Source organism: Pelophylax lessonae, assembly GCF_965119305.1.
Source record: "Pelophylax lessonae genome assembly, chromosome: 1".
Classification (NCBI taxonomy): Eukaryota; Metazoa; Chordata; class Amphibia; order Anura; family Ranidae; genus Pelophylax; species Pelophylax lessonae.
Window position 1 is genome coordinate 629,773,212 of NC_138768.1, and position 20,251 is coordinate 629,793,462.

At 49.9% G+C, this 20,251-nt stretch overlaps 1 protein-coding gene across 1 annotated transcript in view; it reads left to right on the forward strand.

The window, feature by feature from the left end:
• Positions 1–20,251, forward strand: part of ADAD1 (adenosine deaminase domain containing 1) — a gene marked incomplete at both ends in the record, with an annotated part of 395,920 nt that overhangs the window by 90,941 nt on the left and 284,728 nt on the right. The window contains one exon of the mRNA XM_082243486.1: positions 11,634–11,759. Within this exon, the coding sequence (XP_082099612.1) occupies positions 11,634–11,759 (126 nt within the window). The remainder of the gene's footprint in view (positions 1–11,633; positions 11,760–20,251) is intronic.

Sequence of the window (20,251 nt, forward strand, 5' to 3'; positions counted from 1 at the left end):
ACTGCGAGCGATACTCCTCTGTCTTCGCCGTTGGACGGACAGTCTTCACGGCTGTCCGGTCAGGGTGCAGACGGACAATGCCACGGCGGTGGCTTACATCAATCACCAAGGGGGCACCAGGAGTGCCCAGGCGGCTCGAGAAGTGGCCGCGATTCTGTCTTGGGCCGAGACGCATGTCCCGGCGATATCAGCAGTTCACATTCCGGGGGTGGAGAATTGGCAGGCGGATTATCTGAGCCGCCAGACCCTGGACCAGGGGGAATGGTCCCTTCACCCGGATGTCTTCCAGATGTTGTGCGCGAAGTGGGGCCTCCCGGAGGTAGACCTGTTCGCGTCTCGTCTGAACAACAAGGTTCCACGGTTCGTGGCAAGGACGCGCGATCCTCGGGCAGACGCGTCGGACGCGTTGGTTGCCCCGTGGCATCAGTACCGACTGATGTATGCGTTTCCACCGATTCAATTGCTGTCCAGGTTCCTTCGCAGGTTGCACTCGGAACCAACTGCGGTGATTCTTGTGGCACCGGACTGGCCTCGCCGGTCCTGGTACGCAGACCTCGTAAATCTGACAATCGACGTCCCGTGGCGTCTGCCTCTTCGAGAAGATCTTCTGTCGCAAGGACCGATCTTCCATCCTGCTTTACAGTCGCTGGCTTTGACGGCCTGGCTGTTGAAACCGAGGTCCTGAAGAACAGGGGTCTTTCCCCTGAGGTCATTCACACCTTGATCAATGCGAGGAAGTCTTCCTCGGGGAAGGTTTACTACCGTACTTGGAAGGCGTATTTTGCCTGGTGCGAATCCAGGGGTTTCTCTCCTACCACTTATTCAGTGTCTAGGGTGTTGTCCTTCCTTCAGACGGGTGTTGAACAGCGTTTGGCGCTGGCTACGATCAAGGGTCAGGTGTCCGCTTTGGCCGTTCTGTTTCAACGTCCTGTGGCATCTAACGCTTTGGTTAGCACTTTTGTGCAGGGGGTACGTCATCTGATCCCTCCTAGGAGGGACCCTCTTCCCCCTTGGGACTTGAATCTAGTCCTGTCTGTATTGCAGCGTGCTCCTTTTGAAAGGATCAGGGAGATCTCGCTGTCTTTGTTATCCAAGAAGGTCGCCTTTTTGGTGGCTATCACCTCGGCTCGTCGAGTTTCGGAGCTGGCAGCCTTGTCCTGCAAATCTCCGTATCTGGTTGTGCATTTGGACAAGGTGGTCCTGCGACCTAACCCTTCTTTTCTTCCAAAAAGGGTTTCGGACTTTCATCTCAATGAGGACATTGTCCTACCTTCGCTCTGCGCGAAGCCTAAGCATCCGACGGAGGTGCTGCTTCACTCCTTGGATGTTGTCCGGGCGATTAGAGTCTACTTAAACTCGACTGAGTCTTTTCGCAAGTCGGATGCCTTGTTTGTTCTTCCGGAAGGTCCTCGGAAGGGCATGGCGGCGTCGGCTTCTACCATCGCCAAATGGATCAGACAGACCATTGAACAGGCCTATGCTTTGAAGGGGAAAGTTCCCCCTGTACCTGTGAAGGCGCACTCTACCAGATCTCTGAGTACGTCTTGGGCCTGTCGTCATGGGGCCTCTGTGGCCCAGGTGTGTAAGGCGGCGACTTGGTCGACCGTACACACTTTCACTAAATTCTACAGAGTAGATGTTCAGGCATCGGCTGATGCTTCCTTTGGCCGCAAGGTTCTTAGTGCGGCAGTTCCCTAGAACCCTTGTTACGGGTTCTTTGACTGTTTGGGACTTTTGTTTTTCCCTGGGTTTTCTTGCTCCTGTTGAGCGAGTGTTTTGTTCTTATGCCCAACTGGTTTCCTTCCTTTGGTAAGGTTCCTTTCTCTGATGGGGAGACGGCGTTGCCTTGGGCGCGGCTGCGTTCTTCCCACCCCTCATGTTTACACTGCTTTGGGACATCCCATTGGTGATGAATATGAAGGGGCGGCGACTGTCGGAGGACGTAAGAGAAAACGGAATTTTTGTAAAATCTTACCTGTAAAATTCCTTTCTCTGAGTCCTCCGACAGTCGCCGCCCCCGCCCCTCTTTTGGGGTTTTGATATACTCTCTACTGCTATTCCACTGAAACTGAGTTGGATACAGGAAGTGGAGGGTTATGTACTGAGGGGACCACCCCCTGGGGGTGGGATATGTTAAAAGTCTTTGTACTAACATATTCTATTGCCTAGCTACTCCTACGGATGAGAGGACATAACCCATTGGTGATGAATATGAAGGGGCGGCGACTGTCGGAGGACTCAGAGAAAGGAATTTTACAGGTAAGATTTTACAAAAATTCCGTTTTTTTTTACAGATAAAAACCCAGGATATACAAGATTCCCTGTCGGTTAGAACTAAGGCAGTAGCCTATCTGGCAGACGCTGCACTAGAATCAGTGGAAGCCACTATTAAAACAGGGGCACTTTTGAACTCAGCTAGAAGAGCCATTTGGCTTAAGGAATGGGAAGGAGACATCACGTCCAAGACCAAGCTCTGTGGCCTTCCATTTGAAGGGTCACTCTTGGTTCAGGGCTTGATGAATTCCTTTCCAGATCCTCAGAAAAAGGAATTAAATTTCCCACAAAACCAAAAGAAACCAATAAAACGTTTTTATTGTGGCCCTCTGGATAATAAGCAGCGAAGTAGGAGAAGAGAACCTACAAAGAATTGGAGTTTCAGGAGGGAAAAGTCAAAAAACAATTCTTCTTCCTCCGGCCCAGCTGGGAGGGACAAAAAATGACTCCAACATCAAAGTAGGGGACAGACTGGAACTCTTTTTTCCAAAGGAAGAAATGAGAGTCTTTCCCTATACCCTCAGCATCCTAAAAATAGGCTACAGACCACAAACTGCACTTATATCCCTTCAGAAAGTAACCCTTACCCACCCCCCCCCCCCCAATAGAGTTGCAAAGGGACAGCTCATAATGCTTCCAGGGATTCAAGAACTTGGAAAATTACATGTAATTGTTCCAGTACCAAAAAGCCGGTGTTTCCAGGGGTCTTGTTCCCATTTCTTAGTGGTAACAAGACCCTCAGGAAAATATTATCGGATCATGATCCAAAGGAATCCAGGAAGCATTCCAGTCACTTCATGGGCTCAACCCTTTGCAAAAAATCTACGATTCTCCCAGATAAACTTTTGGGTAAAATGAATAAATTCCTTGGGCAGGATACGCACCCTCTTTTCACAGGACCAGAACTCTCTGAAGTGGTGGCCCAACCAAAGCAATCCAAAAAGCAAATTGGTGGGGCTGAGAGTTCAAAACCAGCAGTCGCTATACAAACCAGCCAATGCTCTTCCTCCCCTGACGCCAATTCCCAGAGTCTACCAGAAACTTGGCAGGCGTCAGGGACGGAAAATAATCCTGTCCGCTCCCCTATTCCCCATAGGATCACGGTTCATATCCTTAAAAACTATGTCCACGGCTCGCAGGTGGTATCGCCCAGTCCCCTCAGACCTTCTGTCTCAGGGACTAGTAAAATTTCAGAATCCAGGATTCTTCCAATTGACTGCCTGGTTACTGAACGCCAATTGCTAAAAGCAAGAGTGCTCAGATAGAGTGGTAGATACACTCTTACTGAGTAGAAAACCAGTCACTAGAAAGATTTACGTAAAAATATGGAAAAGATTATGTACCTGGCAGAAGCAAAATAATTTTGCTACTACCTCTACTCCAATTATTTTGGAATTTTTACAAGATGGAGTAGATAAGGGTGTGGCAGTTAACACCCTCAGGGTACAGATTGCAGCTCTTTCAGTTTTTCTAGACATCAGTTTGGCAAAGGAGCCATTGGTTAAGAGATTTTTTCTTAGCTAGGAGTAGGGCTACTCCTATTACAAAAAACAGGTTCCCTCCTTGGGACCCGAATAAGGTCTTAGAGGCGTTATCTAAAGAACCCTTTGAACCTATAAAGGACATTTCTTTAAAATTTCTATCCTTAAAAATAGCCTTTTTGTTAGCTATCACCACAGCCAGGAGAATAGGTGATTTACACGCTCTGTCTATTAAAGAACCTTTTATGTTGGTCTTCCCAGATAGGATAGTCCTAAAACCAGACCCTTTATATCTACCCAAGGTAGTATCCTCTTTTCATAGAACTCAGGAGATAAATCTACCTTCCTTTTGTGACAGACCAAAAAACAACAAGGAAAGGGAATTCCATTGTATTGATGTGAGAAGAGCTCTTCTCACTTATTTAGAAAGAACTAAAACCTTCAGAAGGTCAAACCACCTCCTAGTACTCCATTCTGGGCCTAGGAAGGGATTGCAGGCTTCTAAGCCTTCACTAGCCAGGTGGATTAGGCAACCAATTACCACTTCTTATGAATTATCAGGTCTTCCTGCTCCAACCAAGGTAAAAGCGCACTCAACAAGAGCCATCGCCACATCCTGGGCTGAGAAGGCAGGAGCTTCATGGGAACAAATCTGCACTGCAGCCAGCTGGTCTAGTCATGACACCTTCCTGAAGCATTACCGCATCGAAGTACTGTCTCAACAAGACCTAGCCTTTGGCCGAAAAGTCTTGCAGGCAGTGGTCCCACCCTAAGGTAGGCAAGGGATTTCTATTATCCTCTCACTGTTGGGCCGTCCTGGAAGGGGAGGAGAGAAAACCTACCGTTAGTTTACCGGTAACGGTCTTTTCTTCCCAGCCTTCCAGGACGGCCCGCCTACCCACCCTAGTTAAAAGGGTGTATGATGTTATGCATGAATGTAGGTGATAAGTACCTATACTATTGTTAGAACATTTCCCTCATAAATTTGGTTGTGGAAGTTTACTGTATTACAACTGGGGCCAGAGGGAAAGGTGGGGCCTTTTAACTATTATTAATTACCTTACCTGGAAACTAACGGTAGGTTTTTGCTGCTGGGTCTGGTTGTAGATCCCTTGTGGCCTTCATCTTCGGGGTCCCTGACCAGATGGCACACCGTTGGCACCGCCGTCTTTAATGTGGTGCAACAGCCCTGTTTTTACCATTGACTTGTATGGGGCAGCCATTTTCCCTGTGTTTCCCATAGACTTGCATTGGCAGCCATTTTTGTGTAGTCCTATGGAGCTACAGAGGCAGCGTGACCTTTCACATACCAGGCTGATGAATTTTCCTGTGACTCCTACTTTCCTGCTGCTGATCGATTTTCAGGAGGTTTTCGCTGAAGGTGGTACATTACTGGGTTCTTTCTGGGCATAGCCCTGCTCACTCTTTCTGTATATATTTAAGGGGGACTCCGCAGGCCGCGGTGATAGTCAGTGGGGACCGTGATCGGCAGTGGGGACCGTGATCGGCGATCTTAAAGTGACAGAACTTTTTTCCTATGCATTACTATGGAGTCCAAGGTGGTAATTTCACCCTCCGACCCCCTTAATGCGACTACCGGACCTTCTGGATCGCAGTCGCTGGCTGCAATTTCAGCAGCACTGGAAAGCCTGGTAACCAAGGTGGATTTTGTAATGAAAAAGGTTACTAGCTGCAAACGACCACTGCCTTCACCTTTATTGGTGGGGTCCTCTGATTAAGAGATTGATATGGTCGCCTGAGGGGTCGCTGTCCTCACAATCGGATGGTGAAAAGGACTTGTCCTCTTCAGCTGCAGGGGGGGGATGTGCCTTGGTTGAAGCCCTGATTGTTTCAGTAAGGGAAACTTTAAAACTGGCAGATGAGCTTACGCTGGCAGGGACATGGGTGTCTTTGGCTCTCGCAAGACCCAAAAATCGAGCAAGGTTTTGCCTTGTCCCTAGAATTTTCTTGACATTAATGACCAATGGTGGCGCATCAAGCACGTGCTAGTAGAGTCTAAGCGCTTTAAATGCTGTTATCCCTTTGCTGAGACGTTTTCCAAACGTTGGACGGTACCGCCTAAGGTGGATCATCCTGTTTTTAGGTTGAACAAATCTACTATAGTTAATGTGATAAAGAAGGATGTGCTAACCCTTAATATATTGCGCAATATATAGCGCGACTTTTTTAATATTATTTGCTTTTGGGATGTTAGTCACACTTGAAGTCGCAGCTCACATATTTTTGGTGGATTAGCGCAGTTGTTTGTTCTTATTTTATATTGTGGCAGTACCTAGAGCTCCTAGAACATAGGATTAATTTTCAGTAAATCTGCTGTAGTGCCTGTGGAAGGTTCTCCTTTTTTTTTCCCTATCCGGTGGACAGGCAGGTGGAATCACTTTCCTGCCCTATTCATGTGTTGGTGGGTTCTATCCTAAAACCGGTTCTTGTGTCTGTTTTTGGTGTCTAGACGGTTACAGAATGGGTGAAGGTTCTAAAAGGGAACTTGGATCCTGACATTGTTCCTCCGGAGCTGATGGAACTTATGGATAAGGTGGCCCAGGCCCTGGGGTTCCTGTGTAATGCTTCCTTGGAGATGGCTCCCCGGTGGCTAGAGTGTCGGTTGTGGGGATTGCCTTGAGACGCATGGTGTGGCTGAAAAGCTGGTTGGCTGACTAGGCTTCCAAGAAAGCCTTAACAGATCTTCTGTTTCTGGCAGAGCGATTTTTTGGCGACTCGCTGGATGAGTTGATCAAGGGTCTGACTGGTGGGAAGAGTACTCTTCTTCCTCAATCCCCCAAAGGTAAAGCACACCGTAATAAGCGGGGACTTTCTTTCACCGCTCATAGACAGTTTTTTTCGTACCTCCGTGGTGCAAGAAAAAGGTAAGCCGTTCAGAGCTTCTGGAGGGACTAAGAAGCCCTGGGGCAAGCCCAAGACCAGTCATTCTGGTTCTGCGGACAAGTCCTCTTCAGTAGGAAGGGGCACCCTCACTTGTTTCTGGGGTGGGGGAACGTCTGCACTTTTTTCATGAACCCTGGATTTCCTTCATTCATGACAAGTGGGTTCACAAACTGATTTGTTCCGGGTACAAGATTGAATTTCAGTCCCAGCCATAGAATAGGTTTTTTCCTTCAAATCTTTGCCTGTCTCCGGATCGTTTGAAGGATCTCCGTGAGGCTGCGCATGATCTCCTTGCACAAGGAGTGATTTTGCGGCTTCCTACGCAGTAACGCTTTCAAGGTTTCTATTTAAACCTATTAACGGTGCCCAGAAAGGAGGGCAATGTGCGTCAAATCCTGGATCTCAAGGCTCTGATCTGCTTTGTGCGGGTGCAGAAGTTTTGAATGGAGTCCATTTAGTCGGTGGTGGCATCTTTGAATCAGGGATTTTCTGGCCTCCATCGACCTCAACGATGCGTATTTGCATGTCCCCATCTTTGAGGGACACCAGTGATTTCCTCCGCTTGCGGTGGCAGAGGAGCATTTTCAGTTTGTGACGTTACCCTATGGTCTCTCCTCCGCTACCCTGTGGTCTCTCCTCCGCTTCCGAGTTTTTATGAAAGTACTGGGTCCCGGTGTTGGCCTTGTTGCATCAGAGAGGGATTGCGATCTTGGGATATCTGGATGATCTCTTGTTACGAACTGATTCTCACTCGGATCCATTGGGCGACCTCTCAATTAAGGTTCAGACCCTTCAGGAATTCAGATGGATGATCAATTTAAAAAAATCTGCTCTGACTCCTTCCGTACGGGTGACTTGGCTGGGGCTGACTCTATACTCCGCCGCCTTGGCGAAGGTCTTTCTTCCATTGGAAAAACTTCAGATTTCTGTGGGAAACCAATCTGTCCTCCCTACGGACTTGCATGAGAGCCCTGGGTCTGATGGTATCGACCTTTTGAGGCGGTCCCGTTTGCTCAGTCTCACTTGAGGCCTCTGCAAAAAGCGATTCTGGCAAAATGGAACAGGGCTCCGCGGTATTTGGACCAGAAGATACGTTTGAGCCATCTCACGAGATCGGCTCTATCCTGGTGGATCCAGTCACCAGCTTTGTGTCAGGGCAAGTCCTTCCTGACGCTGTTTTGGACGGAAACTGGGGAAGCTCTGTGCCCAGGGGACTTGTTCGATAGAGAAGTCGTCCCTGTCGATCAATATTCTGGAGCTCAGAGCGATCAAACTTTGCCTGTTCCACTGGAGGAGTCGGCTACACGGTTCTCCGGTTCGGATACAATCGGACAGAGCCACGTCTGTGACTTGTATCAATCAAGGGGGCACCAAGAGTGTCATGTCGGCCAAAGAGGTGGCAAAGATTCTGGTATGGGCGGAAGACAATGCTCCGGCTCTTTCCATATTCGGGGTGTGGAGAATTGGCAAGCAGATTACCTGAGTGGTCAGGTGCTGGATCAAGGGGAATGGTCCCTTCATCTGGAGGGGTTTCGTCTCCTATGTGCCCGCTGGGGGACTCCGGAGGTGGATGTTTGCATTTTGCCTCTACAGAAAAGTCCAGAGGTTTGTGGCCAGGTCTCGGAATCCTCTAGCCGATGCCACAGGCGCTTTAGTGGCTCCTTGAAGACGGTATCGGCTGATTTATGCCTTCCCTCTGCTCGTTCTCCTACCGAGGTTTCTTCGCAGGGTGGCGGTGGAAGGAATTCCGGTCGTTCTGGTGGCCCCAGACTGGCCTTGTCGGTCTTGGTACGCAGACCTCGTAAAAATGGTCGTTGATCCTCCGTGGAGATTTCCTCTGCGGGAGGATCTGCTGTCCCTGGGACCGATCTTCCATCCTGCTTTACGGTTGCTGGCTTTAACGGCATGGCTGTTGCAAGCAATTTGTTGAGGGATAGAGGTCTTTCTAACTCGGTGATTTCTACACTTTTGAAGGCCAGGAAACCGACGTCTAGGAAGATCTATCATCGTACGTGGAAATCGTACATTTCATGGTGTGAATCACTGCAGCTGCACCCTCGCTTGTTCTCTATAGCTGGGGTTTTTAGATTTTTTTCAAAAAGGGGTTGAGCAGCAGTTGGCTTTGGGCACTATCAAGGGCCAGTAGTCGGCTACTTATGCCATTGGCTACTCATGCCCTCATTCACACTTTTATTCAAGGGGTGCACCATCTGGCTCCCCAGTGGAGATCCCCATTGCCTCCGTGGGATCTCAATCTGGTTCTGTCTGTTCTTTAAAAGGCTCCTTTTGAGAACATTAGGGAGATTTCTCTGCTTGCTTTATTCAAGAAGGTTGCCTTACTAGTGGCAATTACTTCTGCCCGCAGAGTGTCTGAGTTGGTGGCTTTGTCCTGTCCGCCTTTTTTGGTGATTCACAGAAATAAATTGGTTCTTTGACCTAATCCGTCTTTTCTTCCTAAGGTGGTGTCGTATTTTCATCTTAATGAAAACATTGTGTTGCCTTCCCTATGTCCTAAGCATCCCAAGGAAATTGCCTTGCACTCTCTGGATGTGTTTAGGGCAATAAGGGTTTATCTGACGCTAACAGTCTTTTTTTTAGAAAATCTGACTCTTTGTTCTTACTGATGGACTTCAAAAAGGTTTGGCTGCATCTGCAGCGACCATATCCAGATGGATTAGGCAGAAGGCTTATTCACTGAAGGGTCAGGTTCCTCCTTTCCCTTTTGAAGGCACATTCTACTAGAGTGGTGAGTGCCCCTTGGGCTTTTCGTCTTTAGGTCTCAGCAGTGCAAGTTTGTAAATCAGCGACTTGGTCGTCAGTGCACACTTTTACAAAATTCTACAAGGAAGATTTGTTGGCGTCTTCGGATGCTTCCTTTGGCCGCAAGGTTTTGCAGGCTGCTGTTTAATAAGAGAATCTTTTTTTTCTCTTTAGGCGTTATTTCTTTCATGGGTGAGCTCCTGTTGTTCCTGGTTGAGCTCCTTTTTACCTAGTTGGCTAAGTTTAGCCTTTGGAGTATGCGTTTACTATCTGATTGTGCGTTCTCCCCACCCCTCATGCCTACACTACTTTGGGACGTCCCAATGGCTAAGAAGTATGAGAGCTGCGTCTTTCAATGGACGATAGAGAAAACTGGATTTTTGTAAGAACTTGCCGTAAAATCCTTTTCTCTTGATTCCATTGCCAGACGCTGCACCTTTCCCTCTGCTATGGGGACCGAGAAGAGGAGGATCCAGGCTGCCCTGTGCAAAGCCAACTGCACAGAACAGGTAAGTATAATAACAGGTTTGTTGTTTTTTTTTTTTTTTTTTTGGTTTATTCTTTAAAACAAGATTTTACAATAACTTTAATGAAAGAATTTTGAGTCTTTTTGTAAAGTCCTAAATTATTGGAAGTTCACTCAGCTTAAGACATGCAAATCTTGGAATACAATTCAAGTAACAATTTACTTCTCAATGCAGTTATCAAACAAGTGAAATATGCATTTCTGCCACTAGATTCAAAGAAAAATATTTTATGCAGGTGTGAACAGAATCTCAAATTCTTACAGTATGTTATGTTTGAATGTGCTTGACAATTTTGATTACACATTCTCCTGTGCACCATATGTTGTAGAGTTGAGACAACTCCAAAACAGCCCTTACAAATGTTCCCAAATTAACATTTTGGCTGTTTTTAGTCTTTATTCACACTTGTGTAGCATTCAAAATTGTGTAAATCTGCACATGTGCACAAAAGGGACGTGTCATGCTAGCGATGCCATTAATAGTGATGGCACGCCAAACAAAGCTAGCAAGATATGCAGGTTTGTGCACAAAAAATGAAAGTAAATGGGTTGTCCTGTGTGCAAAGCATGCAACGCTACATAGTGTGAGTGGAGGCTTAAAGCGGAGTTCCGGCAACACAAAAAAAAAATTTCAATGAACATACCCCCGGGACAGTCAGGGCTAGTGCATTCCACAATGGCTAGCCTCTGATCTGTCCCGGTTCGCACTTACCTTTTTAGAAGAAATACTTTTAAAATTTCTTCTCCAGCGCTGCCATCTCAGGTGTGGGCAGCTTGAAGCCAGCGCGATCCTCTTCTGCGTCCCCTTCTGTCCTCTTCAGTCCCACGATGCACTGCGCCGGCCCCGCCTTGACTTCCGGGTCTGCAGCGTCATCCCTGCACAGCTTCTGGGCATGCCCAGAAGCTATTTAGCAAGGTATGACGCGCCTTCACCGGAACTGACGTCGAGGCCGGTGCAGGCGCGTTGATTCCTGGGAGCGATGACGTTCAGCTCCCAGGAATCATTGTAAAGCGGAAGTGACGGCGCGGGCCTTGCGGCCGAGGGAGGAAGAGGAAGAGAGGCGAGTATGTTCTTCCTGCAATTACAAGGTAAGTAAAAAAAAATACTTACTACCCATTTCTTTTTCAGGTGAGCTAGAGCAAGTGGATGGCCCAAAATCGACTGTCGATTTTGTGGCCGGAACTCCGCTTTAAAGTTTATTGGAACTGGGAGCATTTTCTATGGTCCAAATTGTTGAAGGGGTATTCTGATATGCAACTGTCTTTCTGTCTAGTATTCGTAATGCAAATATGAGCTTGTCTGTCTTTTTACGAAGCCTGAAAAGAGAATATAGTTTCTGCCCTCAAGCTTCATTTATTGTCAAAGGGGGCTCCATATGTTTGCATTGTCGGCTTGGGTGAACATAGATATAGTTTTACTAGGAGAATAGTAATTGTTACCAGTTGCTTTTAATGTCTGCTGTTAGAGAAAAACCGTAGCCATAGTTTAGCAGGAAGAATGCGATTTCCACCAAAAATTTTGTAGGTTTGGGACCTTTTTATTTTTTTTATTTTATTTTTTTATACGTTTTGATTTTGTGTTTGGTTTTATGTATGTAAGTTTTTATTTTTTTATTTTTTAACCCTGCAAAACTTTAAAAACTATTTGATGAAAAAATAATTTTACACAGTTGTATATTGTTTTGCAGATAAGAGGCCTTTTGTTCATGATAGGATATCTTCTGTAATCAAGGAAAAGTTTTTGGATCTGTTGACAAAGTATCCTCAGTTTAAGAGCTGTGGTAGCTCTTTAGCTGCTTTTGTAATGGAAAAGGGTAAGTACTGTTTACAAATGCCTATACAAATTCGTAAATACCATTTATATTTCTCTGTCGCTCATTGACAGACGCAGAATCCATATCTTGATATCCATAGGGTTATACTGCCCCCTACAGGAGTAGGACACTAGGCAGGAAAAAAGTTCTGGCCACACCTATGGGCAGTCCCAGGGGGTATATCCTCTCTATCCCTGCTATAGGATGTCAGTTTTTTTTCTGCCTAGTCAGGAGCAAGGACCTAAGTTCCTTGCTGGGATCTCTGGTCCTGGCAAGTTTTTTTTTTAGATAAATCTTTTTTTAGTCAGCTTTTTTTCTCCAGTTCCTGTGAGATCTTCAAGCAATTATGCCGGATCTGGCCGACGGGCTGGATGCTGAGATCCAGTGGTCACCCCAGCCGGCCTACGAGCGCGTGCAGGCTCAGCTCCGCGCTGGGTCGGCCGCGACATAGTCCTGCTGGACGGGGACTGGCCCGCGGGTTAAACGTCCCGCCGAGTCGCATACGACCGGTCGACGGCCGAGTCGCAACGTCTCCTTTGGCCGACACCCCCCCACTGGGTGGCGAGGGGTTTTGTCTGGAGTGGCGCCCACTCTGTTCCGGTATGGTGAGTAAATGCCTCCCCCCCCTTTCTCCTCATGGCTGACTCTGGGGTGGACCCGGGCCCCTCCCTGGGATGGTCGGACCCCCACTAATCTGGGTTCCCCTGTGCACCCCCCGCCTGTGATGTCCCTCTCCCCCCTCCATCCCCCCCTAAGGGGGGGGGGGCTGTTTGTGGGTATGTGGGGTGGCTAGCTGTTCGTTCAGGCCACTAAGGGGGTGGGGGTCCCGGCGGTGCTGTTGGGCGGGGAGCTCCCTCCTTGGCTTCCCAGGGCCTACCTGCCGATCGATCATCTGTAATTGATGTGGGGACCCCCCTTGCCGCCATTTTCTTGTAGTCCCTCGTGTGGCTCATGGCGTGGCCATCTTGGTACACCCAGCTTGTTTTGTTTGCAAAGCTGGGCAACTGGGAGTTACTGAGGGCGTGGAGCCCCTCCCTAGACCCAGGAAGATCGCTTCACAGAACTTCCTTGTCATGTAGACAGCGCTGAGAGCAGTCCTTTTGAACTCTGAAGCATCGTGTGGTGAGCCTTTGGGGGTCTCTCTCTCTCTGCGGGGGTCTCGAGGCACGCTGTCTGACCATTGAGGGGCGCTGGGTGACATTTTTCAAAAAAAAAAAAAAAAAATTTTTTTTGCACGTGTCCCCACCTGATCCCTTTGAGGTGGCCGCGGGGCCCTCCGATTGTCCGCTCACCATTGATGCGTTTTCGGCAGTCCTGGAGTCATTTGTGTCCCGGATGGAGGTGGCCTGTCAGGGACAGGGGGTTAAAAAGCGACCCCCGCCTACCCCGGTCTTGTCTGATGCCTCAGATTCTAAGCCAGTCGCTGCTGCTGCGGGTTCCTCCTCTGGGGCTGCTGTCTCGCGCCCCGTCTCCTCTGATAGTGAGGATTACCTTTCTGCCTCCGCCATAGCGCAAGACAAGGCACTGGTGGACACACTGATTGTGTCTGTCCGGGAGACCCTAAAACTGGAGGTTGCACCTGTGGATGCAGCTCATACGGAAGTTGCCTTTGGCACTCACAAGCCCTCCAGGGTGGCAAAGGTGTTTCCCTTTCCCAAATGCTTTGACTATATTATCAAAAAGGAGTGGGTCCATCCAAAACGACCCCCTGGGATGCCCAAACGGAATGCTAGGCGCTACCAGTTTGAAGAGTCCCTCCTTAAGAAATGGACGGTGCCACCTTCCGTGGATCCGCCGGTTTGCAGACTAAATAAGGCTACAGTTATCCCGTTGGAGGATTCCCTGTCCTTTCGGGATCCGGTTGATCGCAGGGCGGAATCTGTGTCCCGTTCCATATTCTCCCTGGCAGGGTCGGCCTTGAGGCCAGTGTTTACCATTGCTCTGGTTTCGCAGACGTTGACGGAATGGGCCAAGCTGTTACGCCATGACCTGGAGGGGAGAAGTCTCCCCCCTGCCGTGGCAAATGGTGCAGGGGCTACAGTTTGTTTGTGACGCCGCGCTGGACGCTGCTCCATTGCTGGGGCGTGTGTCGATCTCGGCGGTGGTCCTCCGGCGCATGCTATGGTTGAAGTGCTGGTCGGCGGATCAGGCTTCCAAAAAAGCCTTGACTGATCTCCCTTTTTAGGGGGATTGCCTGTTTGGTGCTACCTTGGATGAGATTATCAAGGATCTCACTGGGGGCAAGAGCACCTTTCTACCACAGGCTAATAAGGGTAAGGAACCTCGTCGCAGACAGGGACCTTTCCTTTTCAGCTCACAAGAAGTTTTTTCGCTCTTCCGGAGCGGGCGACAAGGCGAAGCCCTCCAAAGCCCCCCCCACCCCGGGGTTTCAAGAGACCCTGGTCTGGTAAGCAAAAATACGGTCCTTCCAGACCTGAGGATAAGACCGCTTCAGCCTGAAGGTGCGCCCCCACCCATATCAGGGGTGGGGGGCGTCTTCGTCAGTTCCTGGACTCGTGGCTCTCCAGGATTCAAGACAAATGGGTTCACGAGGTCATACGGACGGGATACAAGATCGTGTTTCGATCGCTTCCACCGGTGCGGTTCTTCCCTTCCAATATGCGACTGTCCCGGGATTGCCAAAAGGCTCTGTTGGGGGCAGTGCAGGACTTGAGGCAACAAGGAGTGGAGTCCATTCGCACAGTGGTGGCCTCCCTGCATCAGGGGGATTTTCTGGCGTCCATAGACATCAAGGATGCCTATCTTCACGTTCCCATTTACGCAGGACACCAGCGGTTTCTGCGTTTTGCTGTGGGAGAGGACCATTATCAGTTTGTGGCGTTACCCTTTGGTCTCGACTCTGCTCCCCGGGTTTTCACAAAGGTTTTGGCCCCAGTTCTGGCGCTGTTGCGGCAGCGGGGCATATCGGTTCTGGGCTACCTGGACGACCTCCTCCTCCGTGCGGAGTCTCCGCAGGCTCAGTTTTATACGCGGACTCTCCAAAAGGAGATTCTTCTCGAATGGAACAGGAATCCCGATTCCCTGGACAATCGGATCCGGCTGAGTGAGCGGACCAGGGAGTCTCTGGTTTTGAGGGCTTCGGTCTTCGATGCTCAGTCAGGGGAAGTCCTTTCCTCCGATCTATTGGACGATTCTCACCACGGATGCCAGTCTATCCGGGTGGGGAGGGGTTCTCGGCAGGCTGTCTGCTCAGGGGCTCTGGTCCCTGGAAGAATCCAGGTTGCTGATAAATGTGTTGGAACTGAGAGCGATCAGGTTTTGCCTGGTTCACTGGACCGAGCATCTTCGGGGCTGCCCGGTTCGGATTCAGTCGGGCAATGCTACGGCCGTGGCAAATGAATCCCCAAGGGGCACCAAGTGTTCTGGTGGCCGTGGCTGGCATTCTTCGTTGGTCGGAACGGTTTGTTCCGACTCTTTCCGCAGTTCACATTCCGTGCGTGGAAAATTGGCAGGCAGACTTTCTCAGCCGTCAGTCCTTGGATCAAGGGGAATGGTCTCTTCATCCAGAGGTGTTTCACCAGTTGTGCCTTCGTTGGGGCACCCCGGACGTGGATCTGTTGGCATCTCGGCTCAACAGAAAGGTGCAGAGGTTTGTAGCCCGCTCCCGCGATCCTCTGGTGGACGCCGCAGACGCACTGGTTGCTCCGTGGGAAAAGTATCAGCTGCTGTATGCCTTTCCTCCTCTCAAGTTGCTGCCCGAACTTCTTCGCAGGATAGAGGCGGAGGGAATTCCAAACATCCTTTTGGCTCAGGACTGGCCTCATCGGGCCTGGTACGCCGACTTGGTCAGGCTGGTCTTGGACTCTCCTTGGCGACTTCCTCCCAGGGGGGATCTGCTGTCTCGGTCCGATCTTCCATCCTGTTTTACGATCGCTGGCTTTGACGGCTTGGCTGTTGAGAGCCAGGTGGTGAAGGATAGGGGTTTGTCTGCTTCAGTTATTCCTACTCTGATTAAAGCGAGGAAAGCGACTTCCAAAAAGATCTATCATCGCACATGGAAGTCTTATATCGCATGGTGTGAGTCCCTCGGGGGTTCCTCCACGTTCTTACTCGGTGGCTCGGATTTGGCCTTCTTGCAACGGGGGTTGAGCAGAAGCTGGCCTTGAGCACTATCAAGGGTCAGGTTTCAGCATTGGCGATCTTCTTCCAGAGGCCACTGGCTACTCATTCTTTGGTGCGGAATTTCATCCAGGGGGTGCGGCACCTGGTTCCTCCTGTGCGCGTGCCCTTGCCACCCTGGGATCTTAATTTGGTGTTGTCGGTTCTCCAGAAACCTCCCTTTGAAAATATTAGGGAGATTCCCTTGCTTACCTTATCCCAGAAGGTGGCCTTTTTGGTGGCTATCACTTCTGCACGCAGGGTGTCGGAACTGGTTGCGTTGTCCTGTCGTTCCCCATATCTGGTGGTTCATAAGGATAAGGTGGTTCTTCGTCCCAATCCATCCTTCCTTCCTAAGGTGGTTTCCGACTTTCACTTGAATGAGGATATTGTGTTACCTTCCCTGTGTCCTAAGCCCAGTCATCCTCGGGAGTTTGCGTTACACTCCTTGGATGTGGTTCGGGCGATCAGGGTGTACTCTGCTACTACTGACTCTTTTCGTAAGGCTGATTCACTTTTTGTGATCACGGATGGCCCTAGAAAGGGGTAGCCTGCGTCTGCCGCGACTATCTCCAGATGGATCAGACAGACGGTGGTGCAGGCTTATTCTATTAAGGGTCAGGTTTCTCCGTTCCCTGTTAAGGCGCACTCTACTCGGGCTCTCAGTGCTTCCTGGGCCTTCCGCCATCAGGCGTCGGTGCTTCAGGTTTGCAAGGTGGCTACCTGGTCCTCTGTTCATACCTTTCGAAAATGTTATAAGGTTGATGTGCTGGCAACTCGGGTTATACTGCCCTCTACAGGAGTAGGACTAGACAGGAAAGAAAACGTTCTGGCCACACCCTAGGGGCAGTCCCAGAGGGTATATCCTCTCACTCCCTGCTACAGCAAATCAGTTTTTTTCTGTCTAGTTAGGAGTAAGGACCTAGATTCCTTGCTAGGATCTTCGGTCCTGGCAGGATTTTTTTTAGAAATACTTTTTTTAGACCGTTTTTTTCTCCAGTGTTCCTGTGAGATCTTCAAGCAAGTACGCTGAAACTGGGCGACGGGCTGGATGTTGAGATCCAGTGGTCACCCCAGTTCAGCCTACGAGCGCGTGCAGGCCATAGCTCCGCGCTGGGTCGGCCGCGACATAGTCCCACTGGACGGGGACTGACCCTGCGAGTTAAACGTCTCGCCTGGACGCCAATGACCAGCAGAGTCACGGCGTCCGTATTGGTCGACAGCCCCCCCACCCCGGTGCAGAGGGGTTCTTTCAGGAGTTGGCGCCCGCCTGGTTCCGGTATGGTGAGTAGAATGTTCCCCCTCTCCCCCTGTCGGGTTTGTTGGTGGACGCGGGCCCCTCTCTGGGATGGTCGGACACTCATAGTATAGAGGGGAGACCCAGAAACTAACAGGTCACAGATCCCCCAATTTTGAGTGTGATTTTGTGAATAGAAACCAGGAGGCTTTGTTTGGGAGCTGACGATCTAAAGTCACTATATGACTGTAAGGGTGACTGAAGTCAGTGGCAGACTACTAAAAGGCATTACCATGAAGATAGAGGTATCCTTAGTGTGTACACAGGCCGATGCCTATGCCTGAGTACTGCAGCCACAGATCGCTATCCCTCCAGAAAGCCGGTCACTTCCACAGGCCGCACAGCCTCCCGCAGGCCGAGGACACCTCCCGCAGGCCGAGGCATTCCCGTAGGCCGCACAGGCCGAATGCACACCTCCCGCAGGCCGCTGCTAGCCGCCGTTATCCTATACAGACCGCCGCCATTTTTTCTTGCAGATCGCACATCGCCGCCATATTTGCGTAGCCTCGTGTCTCCAGCATGGGGGCGGCCATGTTTGAGGTGACCAAACACCTCGTGGAGTAATTGGGAGGCGCTGGAAGGCGTGTAAAGGGGCGGAGCCGCCTCCTTGGCCCAGGGAAAGCAAGCCAAAGACTTCCTGTCTGTAACAGACAGTGCTGGAAGCAAGTTGATAAGAAACTTCTGTGCATCAGGTGAGCCTTGGGGTCTCTCTCTCTCTTTCTGAGGGGTCCAAGCAGGTAGACTGAGGGGCGCTATTGCGCTGGGGGACTAAGTTAAAAAAAAAGAAAAATGTTTTTTTGTTTCTTGCAATTAATTTTTTTGTTTTTGCTGGCCAGTGTCTTGTTACATGAACCCTGCCACACATGTATCCCCACCTGATCCCCTCGGGGTGGCCGCAGGACCCTCCAGTACTCCATTTGTGATGATGCATTATCAGCAGTTTTGGAGTCTTTGGTATCCCGGGTGGAGGTAGCCTGTCAGGGATGGGGGTCAAGAAGAACGACCCCCGCCTACCCCTATGTCATCTGATACTTCAGATACGGATTCTGAGCTGGTCATTGCAGCCCCTTTTCTGGGGTTGTTGTCTCAGGTACGGTCTCCTCAGACAGTGAGGAGGACGCTTCTGCCTCCGCCATAGCACAAGAAGCGTTGGTGGAAGGTCGCCCGAGGGGGTCCCGACCCCGCGCCCACGGCCTCCCGCCCCGGCGGCGGTGCGCACATCGCCCGCAACTCCCGCGACACCACACTAGTTGTGTCTGTCCGGGAAACCTTAAATCTTGAGGTTACACTGGCAGAGGTAGGAGAGACTCGTATTCCTTTTTTTTTTTTTTGGTACTAGCAAGCCTACCAAAATGATGAAGGGTTTCCCTTGCTCAAATGGGGTCGTCCGTAAACGAGCCCCTGCTATTTCCAAACTCATTGCTAGGCGCTATCATTTAGAGGAATCCCTCATTACAAAGATGGACGGTACCACCAATAGTGGACTCACCGATTTCCAGACTAAATAAAGCCACTGTTATCCCGTTGGATTGACAGAATGGGCCCCACCCATCTCTAGGGTGAGGGGACGTCTTCACCGGTTTCCGGATCCAGGGCTTTCCAGAATCCCGGATAAAGGGGTTCGCAAGGTCATATGGTCGGGATACAAGATCGAGTTTCGATCACTTCCACCGGTGCGATTCTTCCCTTCCAATATTCGACATCCCCGGGTCGCTTAAAAAGCTTGGCGGGGGACAGCTTGATGCAACAAGCAGTGGTAGTTCCCATTCCTTGGAGGAGTTCTAGTCGAACCTGTTCACAATGCCCAGGAAAAAGGGCTAGGTGCGTCCAATTCTGGTCTTGGAAGAGATGGAGTCCATCCATACAGTGGTGGCCTCCCTGCATCAGGGAGATTTCCTGGCGTCCATAGACATTTAGGATGCCTATCTTCATATCCCCATCTTCGCAGGACATCAGCGTTTTTGTTGCTTTTCCCAAAGATCATCCCTGGTTCCCACCAGGAGACTGAACTATCTGTGCCTAATTTTGGATACATCCTTGGCAAGAGTGTTTCTCCATGCGGAGAAACTCCAGAAGATTCAGTCAATGATTCGGATGTTGCTGTCCGTCAACTGGCTGGGATTGATGGTCGCCTCTTTAGAGGCAGTACCGTTTGCCCAGTCTCATACCCGAATTCTCCAAAGAGGAGATTCTTCTCCTGTTCAAACGGTTTTTATTAAGGCAGAAGGAATGTAGTACAAAACAATACCAATAGGTAACAGTGGTGCATAACAGATCAATACACGTCAAAATGACATCATGAACAGCAAGTAGTAGCATAACAATCAGGTTAAGGAATAGGAAAGGGGCAAGCTGGGCGCCCGGAATACAGGTACAAGGGATAAACACAGTGCGCAGGGGCGGCTGGGGGTAGGGCAAAAAGGGAGGCCGTAGTGCAGCAAAAGTTTGTGGTCCAGCCACAATAGGGAAACAAATTAGGTAGCGGCCAACTCGAGGCAACAAGGGGGGGGGGAGAAAAAGAAGGGAGTAAGGGGGGCAAGAAGGACGGGGGGGAGAGGAAGGGCAAAACAGTGGGGGGGGTTATACGGGAGAGGAAGGGTGCCCGGAGGGAGTCCCGGGCCACTGATGTGGTTCAGATCGACAAAGCCATCAGGGAGTCGGTAACCACAGGTCAAGCTAGTACAAGAGATTCATCAAAGCCTATCGGAAGACAGTTGTCAATCCATGGTTTCCAGAGCCTTTCGTAAGGTATACGTTTATCCAGCAGGATAGCTTCAGTTTTAGCATGGATCATAGCTTGAGTGACTCTATTTTTCATGGTCAGGAAACAAAGGGAGGAAGTTTTCCTGGCCTTCGCTATGGTCTGTTTGGCAGCTGTGGTGACATACAGGAAAAGTTTAAATTGGCGATGTGTGAGGTCAGGAGGAGATTCTTCTCATATGGAATCGGAATCCCGATTCCCTGGACAATCGGATCCGATTGAGCGAGCGGACCAGGGAGGCTCTGGTCTGGTGGCTTCGGTCTCCGATGCTCAGCCAGGGGAAGTCATTTCTTCTGATAAATTCCAGGTTACCGA